General features: G+C 52.6%; 1 protein-coding gene across 3 annotated transcripts in view; it reads right to left on the bottom strand.

Moving 5' to 3' along the window:
* Positions 1–19689: 19689 nt before the first annotated feature.
* Positions 19690–21845, bottom strand: part of GOT2 (glutamic-oxaloacetic transaminase 2) — a 29352-nt gene continuing 27196 nt past the window's right edge. For all 3 annotated transcript variants that reach the window (XM_030581709.1, XM_030581711.1, XM_030581710.1), the window contains exon 10: positions 19690–21050. In XM_030581709.1, coding sequence (XP_030437569.1) covers positions 20928–21050 — 123 coding nt within the window. In that variant the 3' untranslated portion in view covers positions 19690–20927. The remainder of the gene's footprint in view (positions 21051–21845) is intronic.

Raw genomic sequence — 21845 nt, forward strand, 5'->3', positions numbered from 1 at the left:
GGGCCGGCTTAGGAAGTGCGGGGCTTGATTTGAATACCAGGCAGCGGTCCGGCTCTTCGGCAACACTTCGGCAGTAGGTCCTTCACTCGCTCCGGGTCTTCCGCAGCACTGAAGGACCCGCCACTGAAGTGCCACCAAATACCCAGACTGCCGCTGGGTGAGTAAAAATTAAGAAGTTAGGTATCCTTCTTTAGGGCGCGGGGCCCTCTTAGGCATGGGGCCCAATATGGAGGAATCGGGAATTGGCCTAAAGCCGGCCCTGATAGTTGTGCCTAGAAGCTGCAATTGGCTGGCTTTACAAATGGGCAGAAATAAAAGGGAGAAGGCAGGTGGGCAGGGCCACAGGGAAATGGTGGGTGGGAGGAGATGGTTAGACGGGAGAGAGCCCATGCAGAGTGAGCTGGGACATCAAGAGATGCAAGGCAGGGACAGCAAAGCTCACGGGCTGGGACCAGCCTGGCCAGCTGGAGAGATACTGCTGGGAGATGTGGACAGAGCACTGCAGAACCTGAGGGTCAGGGTGACAAGCTTTTCCCCGCCTCTCCTCACTTCAGCTCTCGCTGTTTCACTTCTCTCGTTCTGACAGGCACCAGTCTAGGTCTCAATTTAGGTTTTACCAGAACCTGGCTTTATCACAAGGCGGTGGCTGCACTGCAGTGGACCCCATTTCATCTTTTAATTTGTCCCCCTTTTTCCATTCCCATTCCCCATTCTTCAGGCACAGGGGAGCTACCTGAAGCCTGCTCTTGACTACAACTATCTATAACAGGAGATGGCATATCTCTTTTTTGTAGGTTTCTTACAGCTGTTTTCAATGTTTTATTCTGTTCCTGTGCTGGTTGTCTCTGGGCTGCTTATGGCCCTTCAAGGAGGATGGGAGCAGGGCTGTGTAGCTTCTTTTGATTCTTTTAACTCTTTCTTTGTTACTGTTACTTGCCCCAATTTTGTGGGGTGCCGTTTTAACCATTTAACAGCCATGGTTATAGTTTGCAATAGTTTACATTTCAAGGCTACTGTCTCTGCCCTAGCCTTACAAATTACATTACATGTTTCTTCCCCATTATATTTCTAAACTCTGTGGGGATTTGGAGGGAGAGGTTAAGGGGGTTCCCTGGCTCATGGTTTTCTGTCATGTTAGATCGCGATTCTCCAGCGGAGAGCTCACTTACCAGATCAGCAGTCAGGGTCACCAATGTTGTCAGACATCACAGGCGTGGTGCTCTGCTCTGTTCAGCGTTGATAACAGTCAGCTCCGTGCATGTTCTCTCTATGTGCTGCCCCAGCTCTGCACAGATCACTGACACAGCAGGCCCTGAGAGAACCCCCAATGACCACAGACTCTGAAAAGGTACGAAGGCACCCGGCCAGGTTTATTGCCAAATGAAACGCAGTCTCTAGTTCCCCAGATCAGATGTCTATGGTTCTACTAGTATATATGTGCTCCCTGACAATGAACGCAGCTCAGTCAGTGGCGAGATTCTCCACTGCCCCCTAGGCTTGACAAAGACACGGCCCCAGGGATGTATTCTTATACACAGGTACAAACAGGTTACACATCACTCCTGACGTATTGAGGTACAACCCCTCTACGCGGTAAGGTGCTGCCTCTCACCTTGTACATGTTGGTTTGAACAAAACAACTCTATCCATCATATTACCTGTAGCAGGGTGGACCCTGCTCCTGCATTGAAGGGGTAAAAACAGTCCTGGGAGGGGGCTGTGGCTGAAGAAAGCACCTTTTAGGCTGGGCTGATTGGGGGATGTGACTGCAGCTGGGGTCATGCCTCAAACAGACCCAGCTGGCCCTATAAAGGCAGAGAACCTGGAGGTAGAGAGATACTCCCTCTGTCTGTAGAGGGAGAAGGGCCTGGCTGCAGGGAGCTAGAGACAGAGTACCTGAGTGGAGCAGGGCTGGGGACAGGCTGAGGAGCTCCTGTCTGGAAAGCCCCGGGCTGCAGCCTAGCAGAAGGCCAAGGGGTACTAGGGGTTGCAGAGGGCAGCCCAGGGGTAGGCCAAGGCAGTAGGTCCAAACCCTCCTTGCCAGTGATGAATAGGCTGATACTGCAGTCTGCCCCAGGGCGTGGGGCTAGATGGTGACTGGCAGTAGCCTTATACTGAGGTGAGGTAGGAATAGTGGGTGGCGGTTCCCTGGGGACGGGAGACCCTAAGACTGGGGGATTACTGCCAGGGAGCAGCACCCCAGGTAAAAGGGCACTGGGTCCAGGGAGGGACACAAGGGCCAGAGGACAGGCGGATCACCAGCCTGTAGAGGGCGCTCCAGAGCTGGAACAAGCTAATTCCTGGAAGTCACCAGCAGGAGGCATCACAGCAGTGAGTCCACTTGTCTACATTACCCTTAAGCCCATGTTTATGAGGGGTCAGCCTGTTCCTTGTTTTCTGTGTGGAATGTGCAAGTATCTGAGTGTTCTGGTCCTTTTAGGTCTGTATCTTCTTGCAACATCAGCCCTTTCCTTGCCAGGTTCTGTGAGCAGGTCCTGCCTCTGGCTCACAGCTTCACTTTGCTTTAAGTTCACAGAATCACAGAATATCAGGGTTGGACGGGACCTCAGGAGGTCATCTAGTCCAACCCCCTGCTCAAAGCAGGACCAATTCCCAACTAAATCATCCCAGCCAGGGCTTGGTCAAGCCAGGCCTTAAAAACCTCTAAGGAAGGAGATTCCACCACCTCCCTAGGTAACCCATTCCAGTGCTTCACCACCCTCCTAGTGAAATAGTGTTTCCTACTATCCAACCTAAACCTCCTCCACGGCAACTTGAGACCCTTGCTCCTTGTTCTGTCATCAGGTACCACTGAGAACAGTTGAGATCCATCCTCTTTGGAACCCCCTTTCAGGTCATTGAAAGCAGCTATCAAAGCCCCCCTCATTCTTCTCTTCTGCAGACTAAACAATCCCAGTTCCCTCAGCCTCTCCTCATAAGTCATGTGCTCCAGGCCCCTAATCATTTTTGTTGCCTTCCACTGGACTCCTTTTTTTTTTCCAATTTTTCCACATCCTTCTTGTAGTGTGGGGCCCAAAACTGGACACAGGACTCCAGATGAGGCCTCACCAATGTCGAATAGAGAGGAATGATCACATCTCTCGATCTGCTGGCAATGCCCCTACTTATACAGCCCAAAATGCTGTTAGCCTTCTTGGCAACAAGGATGCACTGTTGACTCAGATCCAGCTTCTCATGTACTGTAACCCCTAGGTCCATTTCTGCAGAACTGTTGCTAAGTTAACAAAGTCTTGACCGTTACTTTAGTTCAGGTCTAAGGGTTTATGTTTCAGGGATTCATCTTACTACACCTATTACAGCGATAAATCAATGACAAAGCATGCATGGGATGGAAAGATACAGGGTAACCATTATCTGCTTAAATCAAGAGAGATTCCAAAATCTGACCTGTTGCCTGGCTGAATGGCAGAGCTTGTGTTAAGAGGACGATCTAGGAGTTTTGTCCCTTTAGCCATGGTGCATAGAGAAGATGATGGTTTACAAAGTGATTGACAAGTGGGGGCAGTGGACGACTTCCCCACTGACATGCTTATTGGGAATTATTTGTTTATTTGGCTAAGGCTGTGGATATGGTAACCCGCAGCCAAAGGCACCTTTGTGCTCAGATCCCAGAGAGAAGGGGGAAATCCCAGAAGCTACTGAGAGACAGAGAGAGTCTCTCTGACACCCCGGCAGCAGAGAGAAGTGGCGTGTCTCCTGCAGCAAAGGGGGGTGCTGAGACAAACTCCCGCCACGCAGCAAAAAGCAGCCTGCCCAGTGCCCTCAGAGCCAGAGGGGTTCGAGGTGGGGCCTATCACTGCACAAACAGTTCCAATTGTTGAATGCCAGAGTTAGCACCAGGAAAGGTGTCCTAGAGGGGGCCCCAGGAAAGGAAAACTGGGAAAGACCTTTTCAAAAAGATGATAAATTGCCCAGGGATGCTCCTGTAGGAGAGAGCCAAAGCCCTGCTCAATCCTCTCAGCTGTTGGGTGCGCCCAGCCAGCACCATGGGGAAGTCACGTTTTTAGCAAATGTCCCATGCAGGTCACTTGGGGGTGGAAAATGATGATATCTCTTTGTGACATTGCACTCTATAATGTTTTATGGAAATATGCTTCTGAGTGTAAATATGATGTAACTGGAATATGCTTCATGCAAAAGGTATCATTGTAAGGTATCATTACAAAGCTTAGAATCCACTGAGTGTGGTCATCCTATTTGTATGAATGTATCACATTTGTATCTGAAACTAGAAATATGAAATATAACTCTGAGGTCCTATTGTAATTATGCAAAGTGTGGGCCATTAATGGTGGTTTGGAATCTTGATGGCTCCCATTGACTAGGACAACTGACTGTTTACTTGCATACCTTCCTGGGTATGTGCAAGCCAGCCCAGGAAGAATGGAGGCTGGGAGTCTCACAGGACATGTGACCAGGTCACATGATACTGGACTCCATCTTAAACCTGGTGCTTTTCCATTTAGGAGGAGGGGTGGGGACCCAGAAAGACAAAAGATTCCCACCTTGTGCCAAAGTTATAAAAGGGGATGGAACAGAACAAAGAGGGCTGCAGTCATGAGAACACCCCTAGTTTCCACCTAAGATGTCTGCTGGAACTAAAAAGGACTGAACCAGGAGAAAGGATTGGGCCCAAAGTAGGCAGAAGCTTACAGATAATATCTCACCCTCAGAGATGTTCCAATAATCAGTTTCTTAATGTATTAGGCTTAGACTTGCGTGTTTTGTTTTATTTTGCTTGGTAACTTACTTTGTTCTGTTAATACTTGGAACCACTTAAATCCTACTTTTTATACTTAATAAAATCACTTTTGTTTATTGATAAACCCAGAGTAAGTGATTAATACCTGGGGGAGCAAAGAGCTGTGCATATCTCTATCAATGTTATAGGGGATGGACAATTTGAGTTTATCCTGTATAAGCTTTATATAGAGTAAAACACATTTACTTGGGGTTTGGATCCCATTGGGAACTGAGTGTCTGTGTGCTGGAGATAAGGGACCAGCTGAGCAGTTTTTGGTTAAAGTCTGCAGCTTTGGAGGCATTGACCAGACCTGGGTCTGTGTTGCAGCAGGCTAGCATGTCTGGCTCAACAAGGCAGGGTTCTGGAGTCCCAAGCTGGGAGGGAAAATGGACTCAGAGGTAATCTCAGCACATTAGGTGACAGTCCCAAGGGCGTCTCTGTGACCAAACCCGTCACACTCTTTAAGACAGAATTCAGCCCCTGTCTCTGTAATAGACAAGGATTTGAATCCAAGAATTTGAGTCCTTCAGGCTGAACATGCAGGTGTCTGTGAACATGCAAATGAGCCGGTTGGCTGGGGGATGAGGGAACCTTCCCCTTAGCCAGTAGCACAAAGGAAGCAGCAGAAAGAATGCTGCTGGTATCAGGGATGCCTGGAGAGAGGGAGGATACTCTTAACCCGCAGAGCCCACATCACAACCCTCCAGGAAAGGGGCCTGGGAGTGAGGGTCTCAGCTTGACCCGAAGAGGGGAGATGAGCTTTTTGCATATGCACAGCCCTAGGGTTGGGAGACATTTCCAGACAGGGCCTGCGAATGTGCAGGAGCACCCCGCATCCTCACCTCACCAGACCCTGAGACACCACAGCCCTAAGACTCTGACTGGATGAAGGATCCATGCTGAAGGGAACCCCAAGGGAAAAGAGCCAATAAGTGAATACAGACAAAGGTTCAGGAAGGAGCTAAAAGTTGCAATGGGGATTGTTCAAACCAACCTCAAAGACAGAGGATCTAAACAAAAGGTGTAAGATCGCAGCAAGAGAGGTTTAGGTTGGACTTTAGGAAAAACTTCCTAACAATCAAGGTAGTTAAGCAGTGGAATAAATTGCCTAGAGAGGTGGTGACATCTCCATCACTGGAGATTTTTAAAAGGAGGTTAGACAAACATCTGTCAGGAATGGTCTAGATAGTACTCAGTCCTGCCATCAATGCAGGGGACTGGACTAGATGACCTCTTGAGATCCTTTCCAGTCCTATGATTCTATGATGACATAAATACTTGTAAATGGTCTTTTGCAATGCGTGAGCTGATATTAATGTTAAACCCTGTGGAAAGGTACAAAATGCCAAATTCTTGGGAAGGACCCTTTGAAATGATAGAAGTGGTAAATAAGGGCATATATTGGATGGCCTGACAGACAGCGAAGACGAACTTGCCAACCTTATGAAACAATTGGATGAAACCGCTGCAAAATATGGCATGAAAATTGGGGCAGAGAAAACCAAGCTGATGACAAAGAAACATGATGGGATGAGCTCACATCAGTGTCAGTAGACAAGAGCTGGAGACAGTGAAACAGTTCAAGTATTTTTGGGGACAGTCATCACTGATGAAGGATCCAAGGCAGAAATGTAGGCAAGAACTGTGCAAACAGCAGTAGTGGCAAAGCTAAAGCCAGTTTGGAGGAATAAGAACATCTCCTTGGAAGCCAAACTGAAACTGCTGCAGGCACTGGTCATCTCCATTTTTTCTGTATGTGTGCGAGACATGGACCACTATGGCAGAACTTGAATGGAAAATACAGATAGTAGAGATGAAATGCCCAGGATTTTATGGAAGTATCTCCTACTTCGATCACATCAGTAATGAAGAGGTCCACAACATCACCCAATGTGCTGGATCATATGAAGACCTCATGACAACCATGAAGAAGTGCAAGCTGAAGTGGTACAGCCATGTAACAAGATCATCTGGCCTATCCAAGATCATCCTCAAGGGACACAGGGGAAGAGAAGAAGAGGCAGACAGAAGAAAAGATGGATTGACAACATAAGAGTGGACAGGAATGGACTTCGCAGAGAGTCAAGTACTGACACACAATCATTAGAGGTGGAGACAATTGGTTGATTACTCATCACTGATGGTGCCCCAATGACCCATGCGAGTGGTGATGGTGATGATGATGTAGAGAAACCTCATGGTAATGCTGTTTCACAATTAATACATGTAAACAGACTTGATAGTATCACAGCTGAGAAGTTATAGTAACCATGATCTGCTGTGTAGAAGGGGAAACTGAGGCACACCACCTCATTGATTTGCTGGCTAAATGCCAGGATAACTCCACACTGGAAAGCATTGATATCTCCAGTAAGCTAACATCAGTTGAAAAGGCAAATGTGGTGTTAGGGTTGCCAAGACATGGATGTTTTCTGACATCCAAGTGTGACGTTGCACTCCTTTGCTTTATAAAAATGTTTAAGTGTGAATATGATGTAACTGGAATATGCTTTATGCAAATGGTCTCTTGTAAGGTATCATTATAAAGCTTATGATCTACTGAGTATGCTCATCCCACTTGTTTGCATGTATTTCTATGTTTGGAGTTAGAGGATAAGATATAAACGTGTATTACTGATGTAAATATGTTAAGTGGAAGGCATTAAGGGTGCTTCAGAATCAATTAACTGTGAATGGCTCTGTTTACTTGCAAACCTTCCGGGGTACATGCGGCTTGAGTCTTACAGGGTCACCTGGTACTGAACTCCATCTTAAACCTGGTGCTTTGCCATTTAGGAGGAGGGGTGGGGACCCAGAGAGACAAGATTCCTGCCTTGTGCCAAAGCTATAAAAGGGAGTGGAACAGAATAAAGAGGGCTGCAGCCATGAGAACACCCCTAGTTTCCACCTACGATGTCTGCTCGAACTAAAAAGGACTGAATCAGGGAAAAAGATTGGGCCAGACTAGGAAGGAGTCTAGTCTGTGAAAGAAGCGTATTGGAACATCTCTGAGAGGGAGATTTACATTAAGAAACTGAATACAGGTATTAGGCTTAGACTTGTGTTTTGTTCTGTTTTGCTTTGTGACTTACTTTGTTCTGTTATTACCTGAAACCACTTAAATCCTACTTTTATACTTAATAAAATCACTTTTTGTTTAATCATGTACTCTGGGTTAATAAATAATACCTGGGGCAAACAGTTGTGCATCTCTCTCAGTGTTATAGAGGGTGGACAATTTGAGTTTACTGTGTATAAGCTTTATACAGAGTAAAATGGATTTATTTGGGGTTTGGACCCCCATTGGGAGCTGGATATCTGGCTGCTGGAGACAGGACTACTTGCTGAGCTGTTTTTCAGTTAAGGCTGCAGCTTTGGGGGCATGGTTCAGATCCTGGGTCTATGTTGCAGCAGGCTAGTGTGTCTGGCTCAACAAGGCAGGATTCTGGAGTCTTAAGCTGGCAAAGAAAAGGGGCTCAGAGGTAGTTTCAGCACATCAGGTGACAGTACCAAGGGCGTCTCTGGGACCAAACCCATCACACCAGGAAAAATATTCTTGCTAACTAATGAGACCACTAGACTGGTTCACAAAGTCTTACCTGGTCCACAGAACTTTGCAAAAGCATATGTAGCTAACATTACAATGTTTAGCAACATTTGGGAGTTATGTTGTCAAAACACAAAAGGGCCTGAAACACAGTGGCCTTCATATCAGCCACTGGCCGACACACCTGCAGTTCTGAAAGGTGGGAGGTGTGACACCCTGTCCCCAATGTTCACTACTTGCATAGGGTGATCTATTTTGGACAAAGTATGTCTTGGGAGGTATCATTTGAAAACTCATAATCTGCTGAACATGACTTACACACTTTTAACAGAGATCAACATTGTACGATTCAGTTACTGGTCTGTGGATGTGGGAGGTGCAGGAGAAGGAACTACTGGGAAATATTACTTTAGGGAAGTGGAGATGAAGAGTTCACAACAGGCTTGATCCAAAGCCCAAACAAAACCAATGGGAAGACTCCCATGACTTCAGTCCCTATTGTGAATAATTCAAGTAAAAGTATTGTCAAGCCTATTCAATGTTAGGCCTAAAACTTCCGGAAGCCTCAAAGATCAAGTGTAGCAACCAGAGCAAGTGTAGCAAATTCAAACTAGGAAATATTGTAGCCTTGTGGTCAGCTCCAAAAAGCAGGCTTTGCAAAATTAGAGATGGACATGTGGTCAAGCTGTAAATCAACCACATGCTTCTTTGGGCTGTTTTCAAATGTTGTGTCTGACACATTAACCACACTTAGGACAATTGGCTGGATTTGGAGAATATGAGCTGTGCACCTGTGCATAGATCATAATTTCAAAATAACCACAGCTACCACAGTAAACATTTGGCAGGCTAAGGGGGGCGGGGCGGCAAACTTTTTGGCCCAAGGGCCACAGTGGGGTTGCACAACTGTATGGAGGGCTGGGTAGGGAAGGCTGTGCCTCCTCAAACAGCCTGGCCCCTGGCCCCATCCGACCCCTCCCACTTCCCACCCTCCAACTGCCCCCCTCAGAACCCCTGACCCATCCAACCCCTGTCCTGCTCCTTGTCCCCTAACCACCATCTCCTGGGACCCCCCGCCCCCTATCCAGCCACCCCTGTCCCCTGACTGCCCCGACCCCTATCCACCTCCCCGCCCCCTGACAGGCCCCCGGGACTCCCACACTTATCCCCCCCCCCAACATAACTGACTGATACTAATTAGCTCCCAAAGCTTTGAGTCAGTGATTACAAGGCCATTGTAATGCACCCTGCAGGAACGGGCAGGCAGGGGATGTGGGGCTGGGACGCGTCCCCTTGTCGGCGCCCCAAGCTCCCCAGTCCCTGCTCTCTGCGCTGCCCCCTCCCCCGGGCGCCCGTGCGGTGCGGATCCGCGGGGCAGGGCTCGGGCTCTCGCTCTCCCCAGCAGCCCCATGGCGCCACCTACAGGCCACGGGCGGAACTGCGACCCCCCCCGCGCTGCTGCCCCTGGCACAACACACTGGTGTTGCTAACAGCCAGGGGGCCTGGCGTCACCGCAGAGCCCCACTCCCTGCCGCTGTCCCCGGGCCCCTCCCTCGGGGGCGCTGCTGCGATGCCGCGTAGCCCCTCCCCACGTTGCTCTTCGGCCCGGGAACGCTGCAGTTCCCCGTGCGCCCAGCAGAGGCCGCTGTGGCGCAGAGCAGCGCTGCGCGGCACAGACAGCGGCGGGCTCCTGTTCCCGCAGCCTGCAGAGGTACGGGCCGGGCGGGGCTAGCGGGGGCAGGCTGGGGCTCGGCAGGGGCTGGGCTGGGCTAGTGGGGGGCGGGGCTGGGGCTCGGCAGCGGCTGGGCTGGGCTAGCAGGGGGCGGGGCTGGAGCTCCGCTGGGGCTCGGCAGGGGCTGGGCTGGGCTAGCGGGGGGCGGGGCTGGGGCTCGGCAGGGGCTGGGCTGGGCTAGCAGGGGGCGGGGCTGGGGCTCGGCAGGGGCTGGGCTGGGCTAGCGGGGGCAGGCTGGGGCTCGGCAGGGGGCTGGGCTGGGCTAGCAGGGGGCGGGGCTGGAGCTCGGCAGGGGCTGGGCTGGGCTAGCAGGGGGCGGGGCTGGAGCTCCGCTGGGGCTCGGCAGGGGCTGGGCTGGGCTAGCAGGGGGCGGGGCTGGGGCTCGGCAGGGGCTGGGCTGGGCTAGCAGGGGGCGGGGCTGGGCCTCGGTAGGGGTTGGGCTAGGCTAGCGGGGGGCGGGCTGGGCTCGGGCAGGGCTAGGCTAGCGGGGGCAGGGTGGGGCTCGGCAGGGCTGGCAGGGGGCGGGGTGCGGCGGGCTGGGCTGGGACAGGGCTAGCGGGGGCCGGCAGTGGGTGAGGGTGGGGGACAGCTAGCGGCAGAGGGAGGGAGGATGGAGAGGGGGCGGGGCCTCTTCCACTTCCCTGGTCCCTGCAAGGGGAACCGTCCACGTGAAATCTCGTTGCAGTAGCTGCAGGGCGCACCCAGCTGCAGCAGGGGCCAGTTTGTTTTCTGCTCATTTTTGTAAGTCTCTTTCCTCTGTTACAGACCAACCCAAGCAAGGGGGCAGGTCACTGAGGAGAGGAAAACAGAGAAACTGCCTATGCACAAAATACACGGGCAACAATTCTCCCCTCCCTCAGCTTCCCATTCCCAGAGTCTTATGTGGTACCCCTGCGATGGTAGCTACCCCCTTTCAGACACAGGTGTGATTGACACCTTGGTCCCTTCAACTGAATAATTTAATCCTGTGCAATCTTTGGGGTCACAGTCTGCAGTAAAGACATTACAAACGATTTGATTCAAGTCTGGCTTTCCCTTAAGAATAAGATCAGACTGTGCAGGGAGTTGAGCATTTGAGGCTTGTTTGGCTAATGGAGATGTTTGATTCTGTCCTTGAAAATTAAAGTGGCAGAGAATCTTGAAAGATGGAACAGACTTATCAACTCCTTGTCCTGTGCACAAGGCAGGGAGGTGCCTACTGGGTAGTCCAGTGGTCTCCAAACTTTTCACATCATGCCCCCCATACCACTGTCCGCCCCCCGAGAGCCACGATCAGGAACTGGGGCCCGGAGTAGGGCCGTGGCTCCTGGGGTCGGGGTGCAGACAGGGTAAGGGGGCTGAGACTGGAGCCAGAGCCACGACTGGGCTGGGAGCTAAGGGCCGAGTTCAGGGCCATGGCTGGAGGTGGGGCCGGAGCAGAGCTGGGGGGCAGAGCAGGGTTGGGTGGAGCTCTCTGGGCTGGGCCCGCCATGCCCCTCTGAATGTTACTCTGCACCCCCTAGGCTGCCCCCCACAGTTTGGAGCCGCTGGTGTGGTCTCAGACGCTATGTCTGGTAAGTTCTGACACTTAGCCCCTTCCCTGGCAAGCGTTCGACAGTAGGAAGCACACCACCACCACTTCGGTTCTCTTGCTGTTCAGCCCAAGGTGCTTTTTCACTACAGGGCTTTTGCACTCACGGTGCGGGGGAAGAACATCCGCTTCTCTCCAGCTGAAGCTGCCCCCTTCCAACGGAGACAGAATTCTGCCACCCGGATGTTGCGCAGGGGATTATTGCTGGATTAGTCTTTGCCCTCTGAGAGCAAGATTTCAACACTGGGCTTCAGTTCCAAAGGGTTTTATACCAGTCCCTCTCCAGCCACTGCACCAGATCCAAGACAAGCAAGTGCGTATTTGGAGGGTTGGAAGGAGGAAGAGCTGTTACAGATGCTGCAGGCGAACATTTACATCCAAAGCACACTGTCTTCATGGGCCTGGGTTCTCCTTGCACCCCAAAGAATGTCCATGAAACCAGCTCACAGTTAGTAAATGGAACGAACTTCCATTCATACAAAACCAAAGGTTTAGCCCTAAACTACCTTGAGTTAAAATAATTCTTAATTGCTCACCTCAGGGTGGACTGATTTAAATTAAAGCCTTTATAATCACCACAGAGAAAACTTTGCTGTGAATCCTCGATCTGAATTGTGTTTGGCATTTGTACAGCAGGGGCGGCTCTAGGCATTTTGCCGCCCCAAGCACGGCAGGCAGGCTGCCCTCGGCGGCTTGCCTGAGGGAGGTCCACCGAAGCCACAGGACCAGCGGACCCTCTGCAGGCAAACTACCAAAGGCAACCTGCCTGCCGCCCTTGTGGCAACGGCAGAGCGTCCCCCGTGGCTTGCCGCCCCAGGCACGCGCTTGGCATGCTGGTGCCTGTAGCCGCCCCTGTACTCAGTCATTTCCGTAAAGAAAAGTTAACTGTCCTTGGTTGGGAACCATCACAGCTGTAGGAAACCAGCCCCCCAGCCCCGCCCATTCCGTGCCCCTGGCCACCGGCCCAGTCCTGCCCCAGGCCAGCCCCCCAACCCCGCCCGTTCTGCACCCCTGGCCACTGGCCCTGTCCTGTCCCAGGCCAGCCCCAAGCCCCCCCACTCCGCACCCCTGGCCACCGGCCCCGTCCTGCCCCAGGCCAGACCCACAACCCCCCCCCTCCGCACCCCCGGCCACCAGCCTTGTCCTGCCCCAGGCCAACTCCCAGCCCCGCCCCTTCTGTGCCATTGGCCCAGGCCAGCCCCCCAACCCCGCCCCCTCCGCACCCCTGGCCACCGGCCCCGTCCTGCCCCAGGCCAGTCCCCCAGGCCCGCCCCCTCAGCACCCCCGGCCCCGTCCTGCCTCAGGCCAGCCCCCTAGGCCAGCCCCCTCAGCACCCCTGGCCCCGTCCTACCCCAGGCCAGCCCCTCAGCACCCCCGGCCCCATCCTGCCTCAGGCCAGTCCCCCAGGCTTGCCCCCTCAGCACCCCCGGCCCATTCCTGTCCCAGGCCAGGCCCCCAACCCCGCACCCTCTGCCCCAGAGCGCCGGGAAGGGAAGGCAGGTGGCACGCAAACCCAGCGTCCCGAGCCCCAGCCGGAGCACTGGAGCTGCAGCCTCAGGGAGCGGTGGTAAGCAGGGGGCGGGGCGGCACCTGACTGTTTGGGGAGACACAGCCTCCCCCAGCCTATGCGACCCACCGCACATGATCACAATGTTGATTTAGTACTAAATATAATCTGGACACGAAATGTGCCAGACAACACATAGCCAAATGTTTAACATCGAACAGGCAGAGAAACCTCACCGACAGACATCCACGTGGCCGCTGTCTGCACACACGTGTCAACCAGCAGGGAGCTCTTACAGGAAAGGTCCCTCTTAAGCTGGGCATCTCAGGAATGGTGACAATTTTCTGCTTCTGCTCCCCAATTAGATTCATAAATAGGGTGACCAGATGTCCTGTTTTTACAGGGACAGTCCTGTATTCCAGCCCTCCTGCAGGTATGCTGACTTTTTCTTAAAAAAGGGTAAATTGTCCCATATTTTCTGTCTCCCCCTCATCAGCACTGGTGGGTCCTGCTGCTGGCCAGGTCCCTGCTCACCAGCCGCCCACCCACCAATAGTGAGTGGGGGGCGTCCAGTGCCCGACGATGGGGATGGATGCACAAGGCCGGTGGCAGGGCGAGATGCAGCGCGCAGTGCTGGCCACTCCCTCTGCTGGTTTGTCAAGCACAGCTCCTGCTAGGGCCAATGAGGAGGGGGAAGCTTGTCCAAATTACCAGGGCCTGGCGGTCTGGAAGGGGGCCTGGGGCCTGGCTTCTCTGGCTTCGTTGGTCCTGTTTAGCTGGTCTGTTGTTGCCGGAGGGCCTGAAAAATTGTTTTCACCAGTGGCTGAACCCACTCTTGGTGGCCCTCGCTCCCGCTGGGTGCCTGGGTGCCAGCTCTTGGCGAGCAGGGCCCTGCCCCCCGTCTGATTTCTGGCCAGTGCTGGCTCTGTGCTGTGAGCTGCGGCAGCCAGTGAGTGTGGGCAGGTGGCAATTGATTACGTGGCACCTCTGCTGCCCACCCATCAGCCTTTTACGTGCTTTCTTCTCAATGTCCTCGCCCTGCTTTGCCACTTCAGCCCCACAACCCTGCTGCTCCTGCATATTCTGCCCCCCAGTGGGGCAAGTCCTGCTCCCAGCGCTTTGCAGAGAACCAGCCCCTGGTCAGAGTGCTCAGCTCATCAACAGCCTGGCCAGCAGGCTCCTTCCTCCCCCCACTGCCTCTGGCTGGGCCGGCACCCCAGGAAAACCCAAGTCCTTCTGGTGTGGGACACTGGCCAGGAGGAGCCAAGCCCTTCGTGTTCTGAAGCCCCACAAAGCACTGGCGCAGGGCAGCCTCTCCGCCTCCAGCTAAGCTCTGGAGTTGGCAAGGGGAACAATTTCTGACCTGTTCATGCCCTGAACCTGCAGGCTCCATAGCAGCCCTCTGGGCAAGGGCTTAGCACCCTCTTCACCCATCTCCCCCACCTCCCCTAGGCCCTGCCCCCCCAGGGAGCATGGGGCTGCTCCGTCCCCTAGGCACCCTCCCCTGCTGAGCCACCTCTCTGGCCAGGTTCACTGGAGCCCCTGCAGTCAGTCCCTGGGGCCTGGTGCACAATGCAGCCTGAGGACTTAACCCCTTCCGGCCCATGCTGTAGCCAGAGGCAGTTGGTTTATGTCGGTGGCCAGCAGCAACCTGGAAGTGATAGCTGCCTTTCCACACTGTGCAGGCAGGAAAGGACACGCTGCTTCCAGCACCGGGGGGGGGGGGGGGGAGAGAAAAGATGAGCTCTGTAAAGACACAGGCCAGGTAATCCCTCTCCTCTGCCTCCGCTCCCGTGGCTGGAAGCAGCTCCCACCCTTTCCCTCCTGCACAGTGCTGAAAGGCTGCTGCTGGCCACATTCTGGTGTGAACCCTGGCAGAAATCTGGTGTGCGTCTGGTGGGCCATGTGACCCTGCATTATGCCCCGCATGTTGCCTCAGAAAGATGCAGCACCAGGTACCAGGAGAGGCAGGTCTGTCCCAGGGGCGGAGAGCTCTGGGCAGGGAGGGAAGGGTGTGTGTGTGTGTGTGTGTGTGTGTGCGCGCGCGTGCATGCGCGCGCGCCCGTCCGTCCGTCCATCCCCCTAAAGCCTTTAAGATAAGACGGTAAATAAAAAGAATCCAGCTATGCAGTATTTCTTTTTAACTGGGGCTCAATCAACTTGGTGTTAATTTGAATGTGTGTACTGCACAGTTCTGATTGCCATTGAACTTGCTTGAATACGAGTAATTTTACCAGGAGTCCCATATGTACCATAGGGAAATATGGTCACCCGAGCTTGGTCTCAGTTTAATAATGTCCGCCTGGTCCAGAAGTTAAGGTCGTTCGGTACGTGCTCTAATTGCGTCTGTCAGGGAACCGTGCCCGGAAGGTGAATCGCCCCAGTGAGACACTCTAATAGTAATAGCGTCCAACCAGAAACGGCAACGGGAAGTTTAGTTGAATTCGTTCTCACTTTAATAGTATCCGGGAACTGTGACTGGACGCTACCTTGGTCCTTGAGCGTTGTCTGGAAACACGCTTGAGCGTTGCCTGGAAAATTTCCACAGTGCTTGTTCGGTTCTACAGCAGAGAGGGGCTGGTGGAGACTAGGGGAGGATGGTGGGGATTGGGGCATTGAGAATGGGGCGCCTGGCAGGGATTTGGGGAGGAGGCTCTGGACCTGGTGTTCCCTGCTCCGGCATGGCAAACTGGAGCTGTGACAGGAGATGGAGGCAGCATTGTGCTATATCTCCCACAATGTACTTCTCTCCCCACCTCCCCCAAGCTTTCCATTGCCCGGGCAGCCTCAAAACCGGGTTACTGAACATGTGGCCTGGCCAGGGATTCCTCCTGCCCCACCACAAGCTCTGTGGTGCTTGTAGTGGGGGGTTGGGCTAGATGGGAAGATGGGGGAGGAGAGCCAGGGAATTGCCTGGAGGGGGGAGTGAGATGGGAGACAAAGGTGCCACTCCTGTGTTCCCAGAATACTGGACAGCCTGTTACTGCTAGGAACAGTGTGGGCCTGACCCCACCAGCATGTAAACAGCCCCCATGCTGGGGTTGCCAGCTTTCTAATTGCACAAAACTGAACACTCTTGCCCTGCCCCTCCCCAAGCTCCACCGCTGCCCCTTCTCCAAGGCCATGCTCCTTCCACACACACACCCCCGTCGCTTGCTCTCCCCCACCCTCACTCCCTTGCTCATTGTCACCAGGCTGGGGCAGGGGCTTGGGGTGCAGGAGGGAGGGTGAGGGCTCCAGCTGGGGGTGCAGGCTCTGGGGTGGGACCAGAAGTGAGGGGTTCAGGGTGTGTCAGGGGCTGGTGGTTGGGGTGTGGAGTCACGTTTGGATGCAGGAGGGAGCTCAGGACTGGGGCAGGGGGTTGGGGTGTGGGAGGCGGTGAGGGGTTCAGGCTCTGGGCAGCTCTTACCTCAGGGGGCTCCCTGGAAGCTGTGGCATGTCCCTCAGCTCTAGGCAGAGGCACGCCCAAGTGGCTGTGTGCTGCCTCCACCGGCAGCTCCCACTGGTCGCACCTCTGCCTAGCAGCTGAAGGACATGTTGCAGCTTCCAGGGAGCCACGTGGAGCCAGGTAGGGAGCCTGGCAGCCCTGCTAACTGGACATTTAACAGCCCGGTTAGTAGTGCTGACCAGAGCCACCAGGGTCCCTTTTCGAGTGGGCATTTTGGTCCAAAGCCAGACACCTGGTAACCCTACCCATGCCCCAACCTAGAGATGGCTGCACCTCTTTGCCAATCATGGCATCTATAAATAGCCCCCACTGTCCCACCTCAGACGCAGCCGCATCTCAGCATTGGGTGAGAGATCCCTCTATAAATACACCCGGGGCGGCTGCACCTCAGTGCTGGGCAAGGGATAAACAGCTCACCCCAGAGGCAGCTACAGCTCCGTGCCAGTTGAGGGATCCCTGTTGTAGGGTGGGGAGAGAGAGAGCCGGGAGCAAGACCTAGGCCTGAACCAGAGGCTGTGAATTAAAGTTAAGCCATGTATTGAAATGGATGTTTACACGTCCACTGTCAATAGGTCAGAGGTTCTCAAACTTATTTGATCGTGCCCCCTTCTTTGTCTGTAGTCCTTTAAAGCCCCTTCCTTGGCTCTCACGCCCTCCCTCTCCGAATACATTCTGTGCCTCCCTTGGGGGCACGGACCCAGTTTTGAGAACCTTTGCAATATATGACTGTGGCAAAGGTATTGCTAGCATTGCTAAAACACACCTCTAAAAGCAACAGAATCTGGCTACATGTGAGAACACATGCCGAAAGATTAGCCCAGTGACATCCTGACCTAACACCAGGTAAGGGAATGTTTTGCCTGCGATACCCGGAGCATGATACAAGGGGACGTAACAAGCTGATGTCAGGAAACATGTAAGATGGAACGTAAGTCATTTGTCTCAGTCTGTAAAAGTGGGTGTACCTCACCTCACCCTTTGTGCGGCCCAAGGGACAGCAGAAATTCCTGCTGCTGACTGGCGCTCGTGCTAGTGTGCCCGCAATCCTGGAGCCAAGGTGCTAGTTCTGTGCCTAGAGGGCAATAAACCTGGCCAAGTGCCTTTGTCACCACACTGTCTGTGGCCTTTCTAAGTAGTGTTATCAAGGTCGGCTGATCACCTACCTGCACGGGGCTGGGACAGCCTACATAGAGAATACACGCACCTGACACCACTCAGAATCCCACAGGCTGTCAAGGGTGCGAGCAGAGCATTGTGGTGAGGACTCGGCTGGGGGTGTTGCTGAATCACAGACTAATTGAAGCTTTCGCCATTATAAGAGCCGCTCTTTTGGCCATTGTTTCAGGATATTTGGGTTTCTGGGCAATTGGCTCCTGTCTGCTCTGGTGGCAATCTCCATGGCGAACAGGCTCATTCGTGGCTTTACCACAAGGCCTGATCATGGGCAGCGTGTTATGCTGCTCTTAGAGAACCCTTGAAAGTCATTTGTTGTGAGTTCCCTCCAAGGCACAGTGGACTTCCCTCATCGTGCTGGTGCAGCAGTTATGGTAGCCAGCTCACTAGGGGAAAAGAGTCAAAGTTCTGCCCCCTCCCCAACCAATCGCACCCACGTGCATGGGGTGGGGCACTGGGACTCCCCCCGAGGCAGCTCTCCTCGTGTCGTGTGTAGCCTGTACAAAGGGACACCCTGTTAACAGGTTTTGTGTGTGAGGTGGATGAAGATGGGGTAGGTATGGCTTTGCTGTATGTGCCGTAGATGGTGATATGAATGCCTCGTGGAGCATTAGCAACAGCCACATAAGGGTGACAGGGAATACTGGACACTTTCCTTTTACTATGCTTGGAGCACATCGTAAGGCAACTTTAACTGCTGATCAACTGAGTTTGTGTTCACATGCACAATCCACAGGTAACACAATAGTGGTGGGCAGGCAACACAGACAGTCTTGGTTTTTCTTCCAGAGATGGGCCATACTGCCCATTTTCAACCTATCCATGGCAAGGAACAGGAGCAGTTTTTAAAATTAGTGTCCCAGATACTGAATGACAAGGTGATATTTGTGTTTCTAGAGGTGCCCCCAGGAGTGAACACTGACCCTCTGTGCATGAGTTCTGAGAGAACACCGAGGCTCTGACTTCTGGCACGTGCCCCCTGTCAGACACAAGTTAGTCAGATATATGGAGGATGCTCTGTCAGATGCATCTGTCAGTGGTATGCCTGCTGCCAAGTCAGCATCACATACGCACACTGGAGTAAGAGCGAGTACTGACCCCCCATCACCCCACTTTCATCCAATAGCCACCTCACTGCCTCAGGGAAGAGGAAGTGAGATCAGAGTAGCCCCTACTCCCCTCATTCCCCTGACTGAGGAGTTGGATTGATCTCAGTTCATCTGTTTCTCCTGTTGAATCAAGAGGTACTGCTTGGGCTGGGTGACAGTGGAGACCAACTGGGCCACTTTTTCAGTAAGCCCAACTGGCCAGGGGGGCAGAGAGAGGAGTGAACTTGCCCCATTCCAGAAGGGGCACATTTCAGGGGTGCCTAGTAATAAGTTGTGCCCCGCCTGACCCAGCCAAGCCCCAAGATATAATACCCATGTTCAGGCCCTGTTCCCCACCTCCATCCACACTGTTGCTGTTAAGAGCAGTCTTCCGTTTAAAGATTCCTTCATTTTTGGACCTTCTCGGCTGCTTTTTCAGACCTTTCATCAACAGTTTCCAAATTGGTCATGGACTCTGGCTGTGTCTCTGTCCCTCTCTCGAGGCACTGTGGGGGCTGGGTTTTTCAGAAGTGCTGAGTGGCCTCCAACTCCAATTAATGGCAATGGGAGAGGAAGGTGCTCAGCACCTTTGAAGAGTCAGGCCTATGGTAGCTCAAGTTGGACATACACCAAATGGAGGCATTCAAATCTCAGCCGCTCTAGTGCCAAACCATTTGGTTTTTTTTAAATCCAAAAATCTCAATTTTTACTATTTGTATAAAGTGCTGTAGGAAGTTTTGTTTAGTGTTAACTTTATAACAACGCTTCCTCAGAACAGCTTGACTTGTGAGCCTAGACAGACTGTTTGGAATTTCTGTTAGCAAATTACAATGAAGGTGCTACACTTATCCAGAAAAACATGGATACACGCTATCTGCAGTTTTATTGTAACAGAGAGAACAGGCTGCATAAAGGCCTAAGTGATTAGACAGTGGCAGACGGCTTGCCTAGAAAGGTAAAGATTAGAGGTGGAAGCACACAGAAGCTTAGAACCACAGCACAAAAAAGTCATTCCCTACCCAGATGCACACTGAGAATCAGAGAGACGTGAAGGCTTTGGGCAAGTGGCTTCAGTAACTCCCATGCAGGAGGATGTGTACATCACCACTGCCATTAAAGTGCAATTGACTTCTCTTTACTTGAGACACGCTAGAATCCTCCTTTACTCCTGGCTATAGCGGTGGCAGCTTAGGGTAGACTAGGTTATTCTCAGCTCCTGGGGATGGAACAGTGGTAGGAACTACAGGAATGACAGCTGCCTATCGATCAGCAAAAAGCCCTTTAGGGACTAAAATAGGAAAGATGCCCATGGACAGTTATAGAGATGGGGCCACTTAGTCTGGGAGTGAGTGGGAAGAAAAGAACACACATGGGGCTCAGAGGTGGTAGACAATGCACGATACTGCTGCCTCACGTATGTTCGTGTTCAGGCCTCTACCTTCAGCAACGGAGAACTCCACGCTGCCAGACACTACGGACACACTTCATTCTTGTGTTTGCTTTAAGGCCTGCAGATCTCTTACAACCAATTTCCATTCAAACTGTTCCAGTTAGTTTTTAAATCAGTGAACTGAGGGGAAAGAGAAGGAAGAGAATGATGGAACCCCAGTTTGTTGCTTATAAGAGTGGGAGGACAGCGTCTTGATCCTGTTCCAGCTCACTTAAAAACAGTTTCCGAACTATGTTAGGAAGCCTTTTCCCCTCCCAAGTAAGGGATGGGCACAGAGACGCCAGTCAGCGCCCAGTCCTCTTCGGCAGAGTTCTGTCATTCTACATGCACAAGTTCTGCCAAGACATTTAAAGCCTGACGGGTGCCGGTGTGGGTGAGAGGGTGCATAATGCAAAAAGCTACTTCTGAAGAGAGGAGCAGGAAGCAGCGACATCCCTGTCGGAAAGGGCAGGTGGCTTTGGCTACGGCTACGATGTGTTGATGGCACTAGCTGCGGCCTTGTACACGAACTACATTAAATGACAGAATCAAGCGCTGTGGTTGAAAGTAAATATTCTGCTTGCCCCAACCCCCCCAAATGCACTTCCCCTTCCTCGATTCAGAAAGTCCAAAGACCGTTGAAGGGTAGGCCGTCTGCTCCACTGTGTTTACTTGCTGACTTGGTGTATTGCACGAGCAAGGTAACCCACGTTACCAGATGTGACCCCTGCCACGGAGATCCGGCCATCTTTTGTCATGTATATGGAGAACTCTTTGGTTAGTCGCTCCACCTGAGGGGAACACACAAAACAAAGTACTTAGTTCCAGGGGGTCCAAATGTCACCGGACTGAAGGGCTGCTCTGGCAGCTTGCCAGGGCCTCAAGTCACAACCAGTTTGCCTAAAATGAAGGTGTAGCCTAAGGGAGACTGAATTCCAGCATGCAGTGCTCTATCCTGATTCTAGCAGTAGATGGTAGAGACTCAGCACTGCATGCTGGGAATTGTAGTTTATGAGAGAAGGTGGCTTCCCCAGGTCACTGCACAGACCTCTGAGCTGCACTCAGCCTGCAGACTGCTCTTTGGCCAGCCCTGAAGCCCACTCACTAGCCCTGTGGCACATAAAAGCACTAAAATCCTCAGCCAAGAGTCACATGACTTCAGCTGCACTTTAATATCATCTTTTAAAGAGCAACACGATTGTTCCATTTTACAGCTGAGAGCAGGGCTTTGAAGCTGTGCTCTGGCTCCACACCAGCTAAAAACCTGCAGCTCCATTGCTCCGGAGCTGCTCCGCGCTCCAGCTCTAGGCTCCGCTCCAAAGCCCTGGTGAGAGAGCTAGTTTAGCTTTTAATCACTACCACTGAAGGGTGTCGCACGAGCACGAAAACATTTGGACAGGAGAAGAGAGACTTTGTCCCTCTTCCCTGTTCTTCCCCAGTCTCTTTTCATAAGGACCTCTCATGTCAGTAAGATGTTTTAGCCCATCCAAGGCTTCCAAAGAAAATGGCAAAGATTCTTAAAAACGAACATTGAATATCAAGAGACAGCAAGGAGTTTGAGAGATGTTAATGGGCTAACAGTGCCT

Source organism: Gopherus evgoodei, chromosome 12 (genome assembly GCF_007399415.2).
Source record: "Gopherus evgoodei ecotype Sinaloan lineage chromosome 12, rGopEvg1_v1.p, whole genome shotgun sequence".
Taxonomy (NCBI): Eukaryota; Metazoa; Chordata; order Testudines; family Testudinidae; genus Gopherus; species Gopherus evgoodei.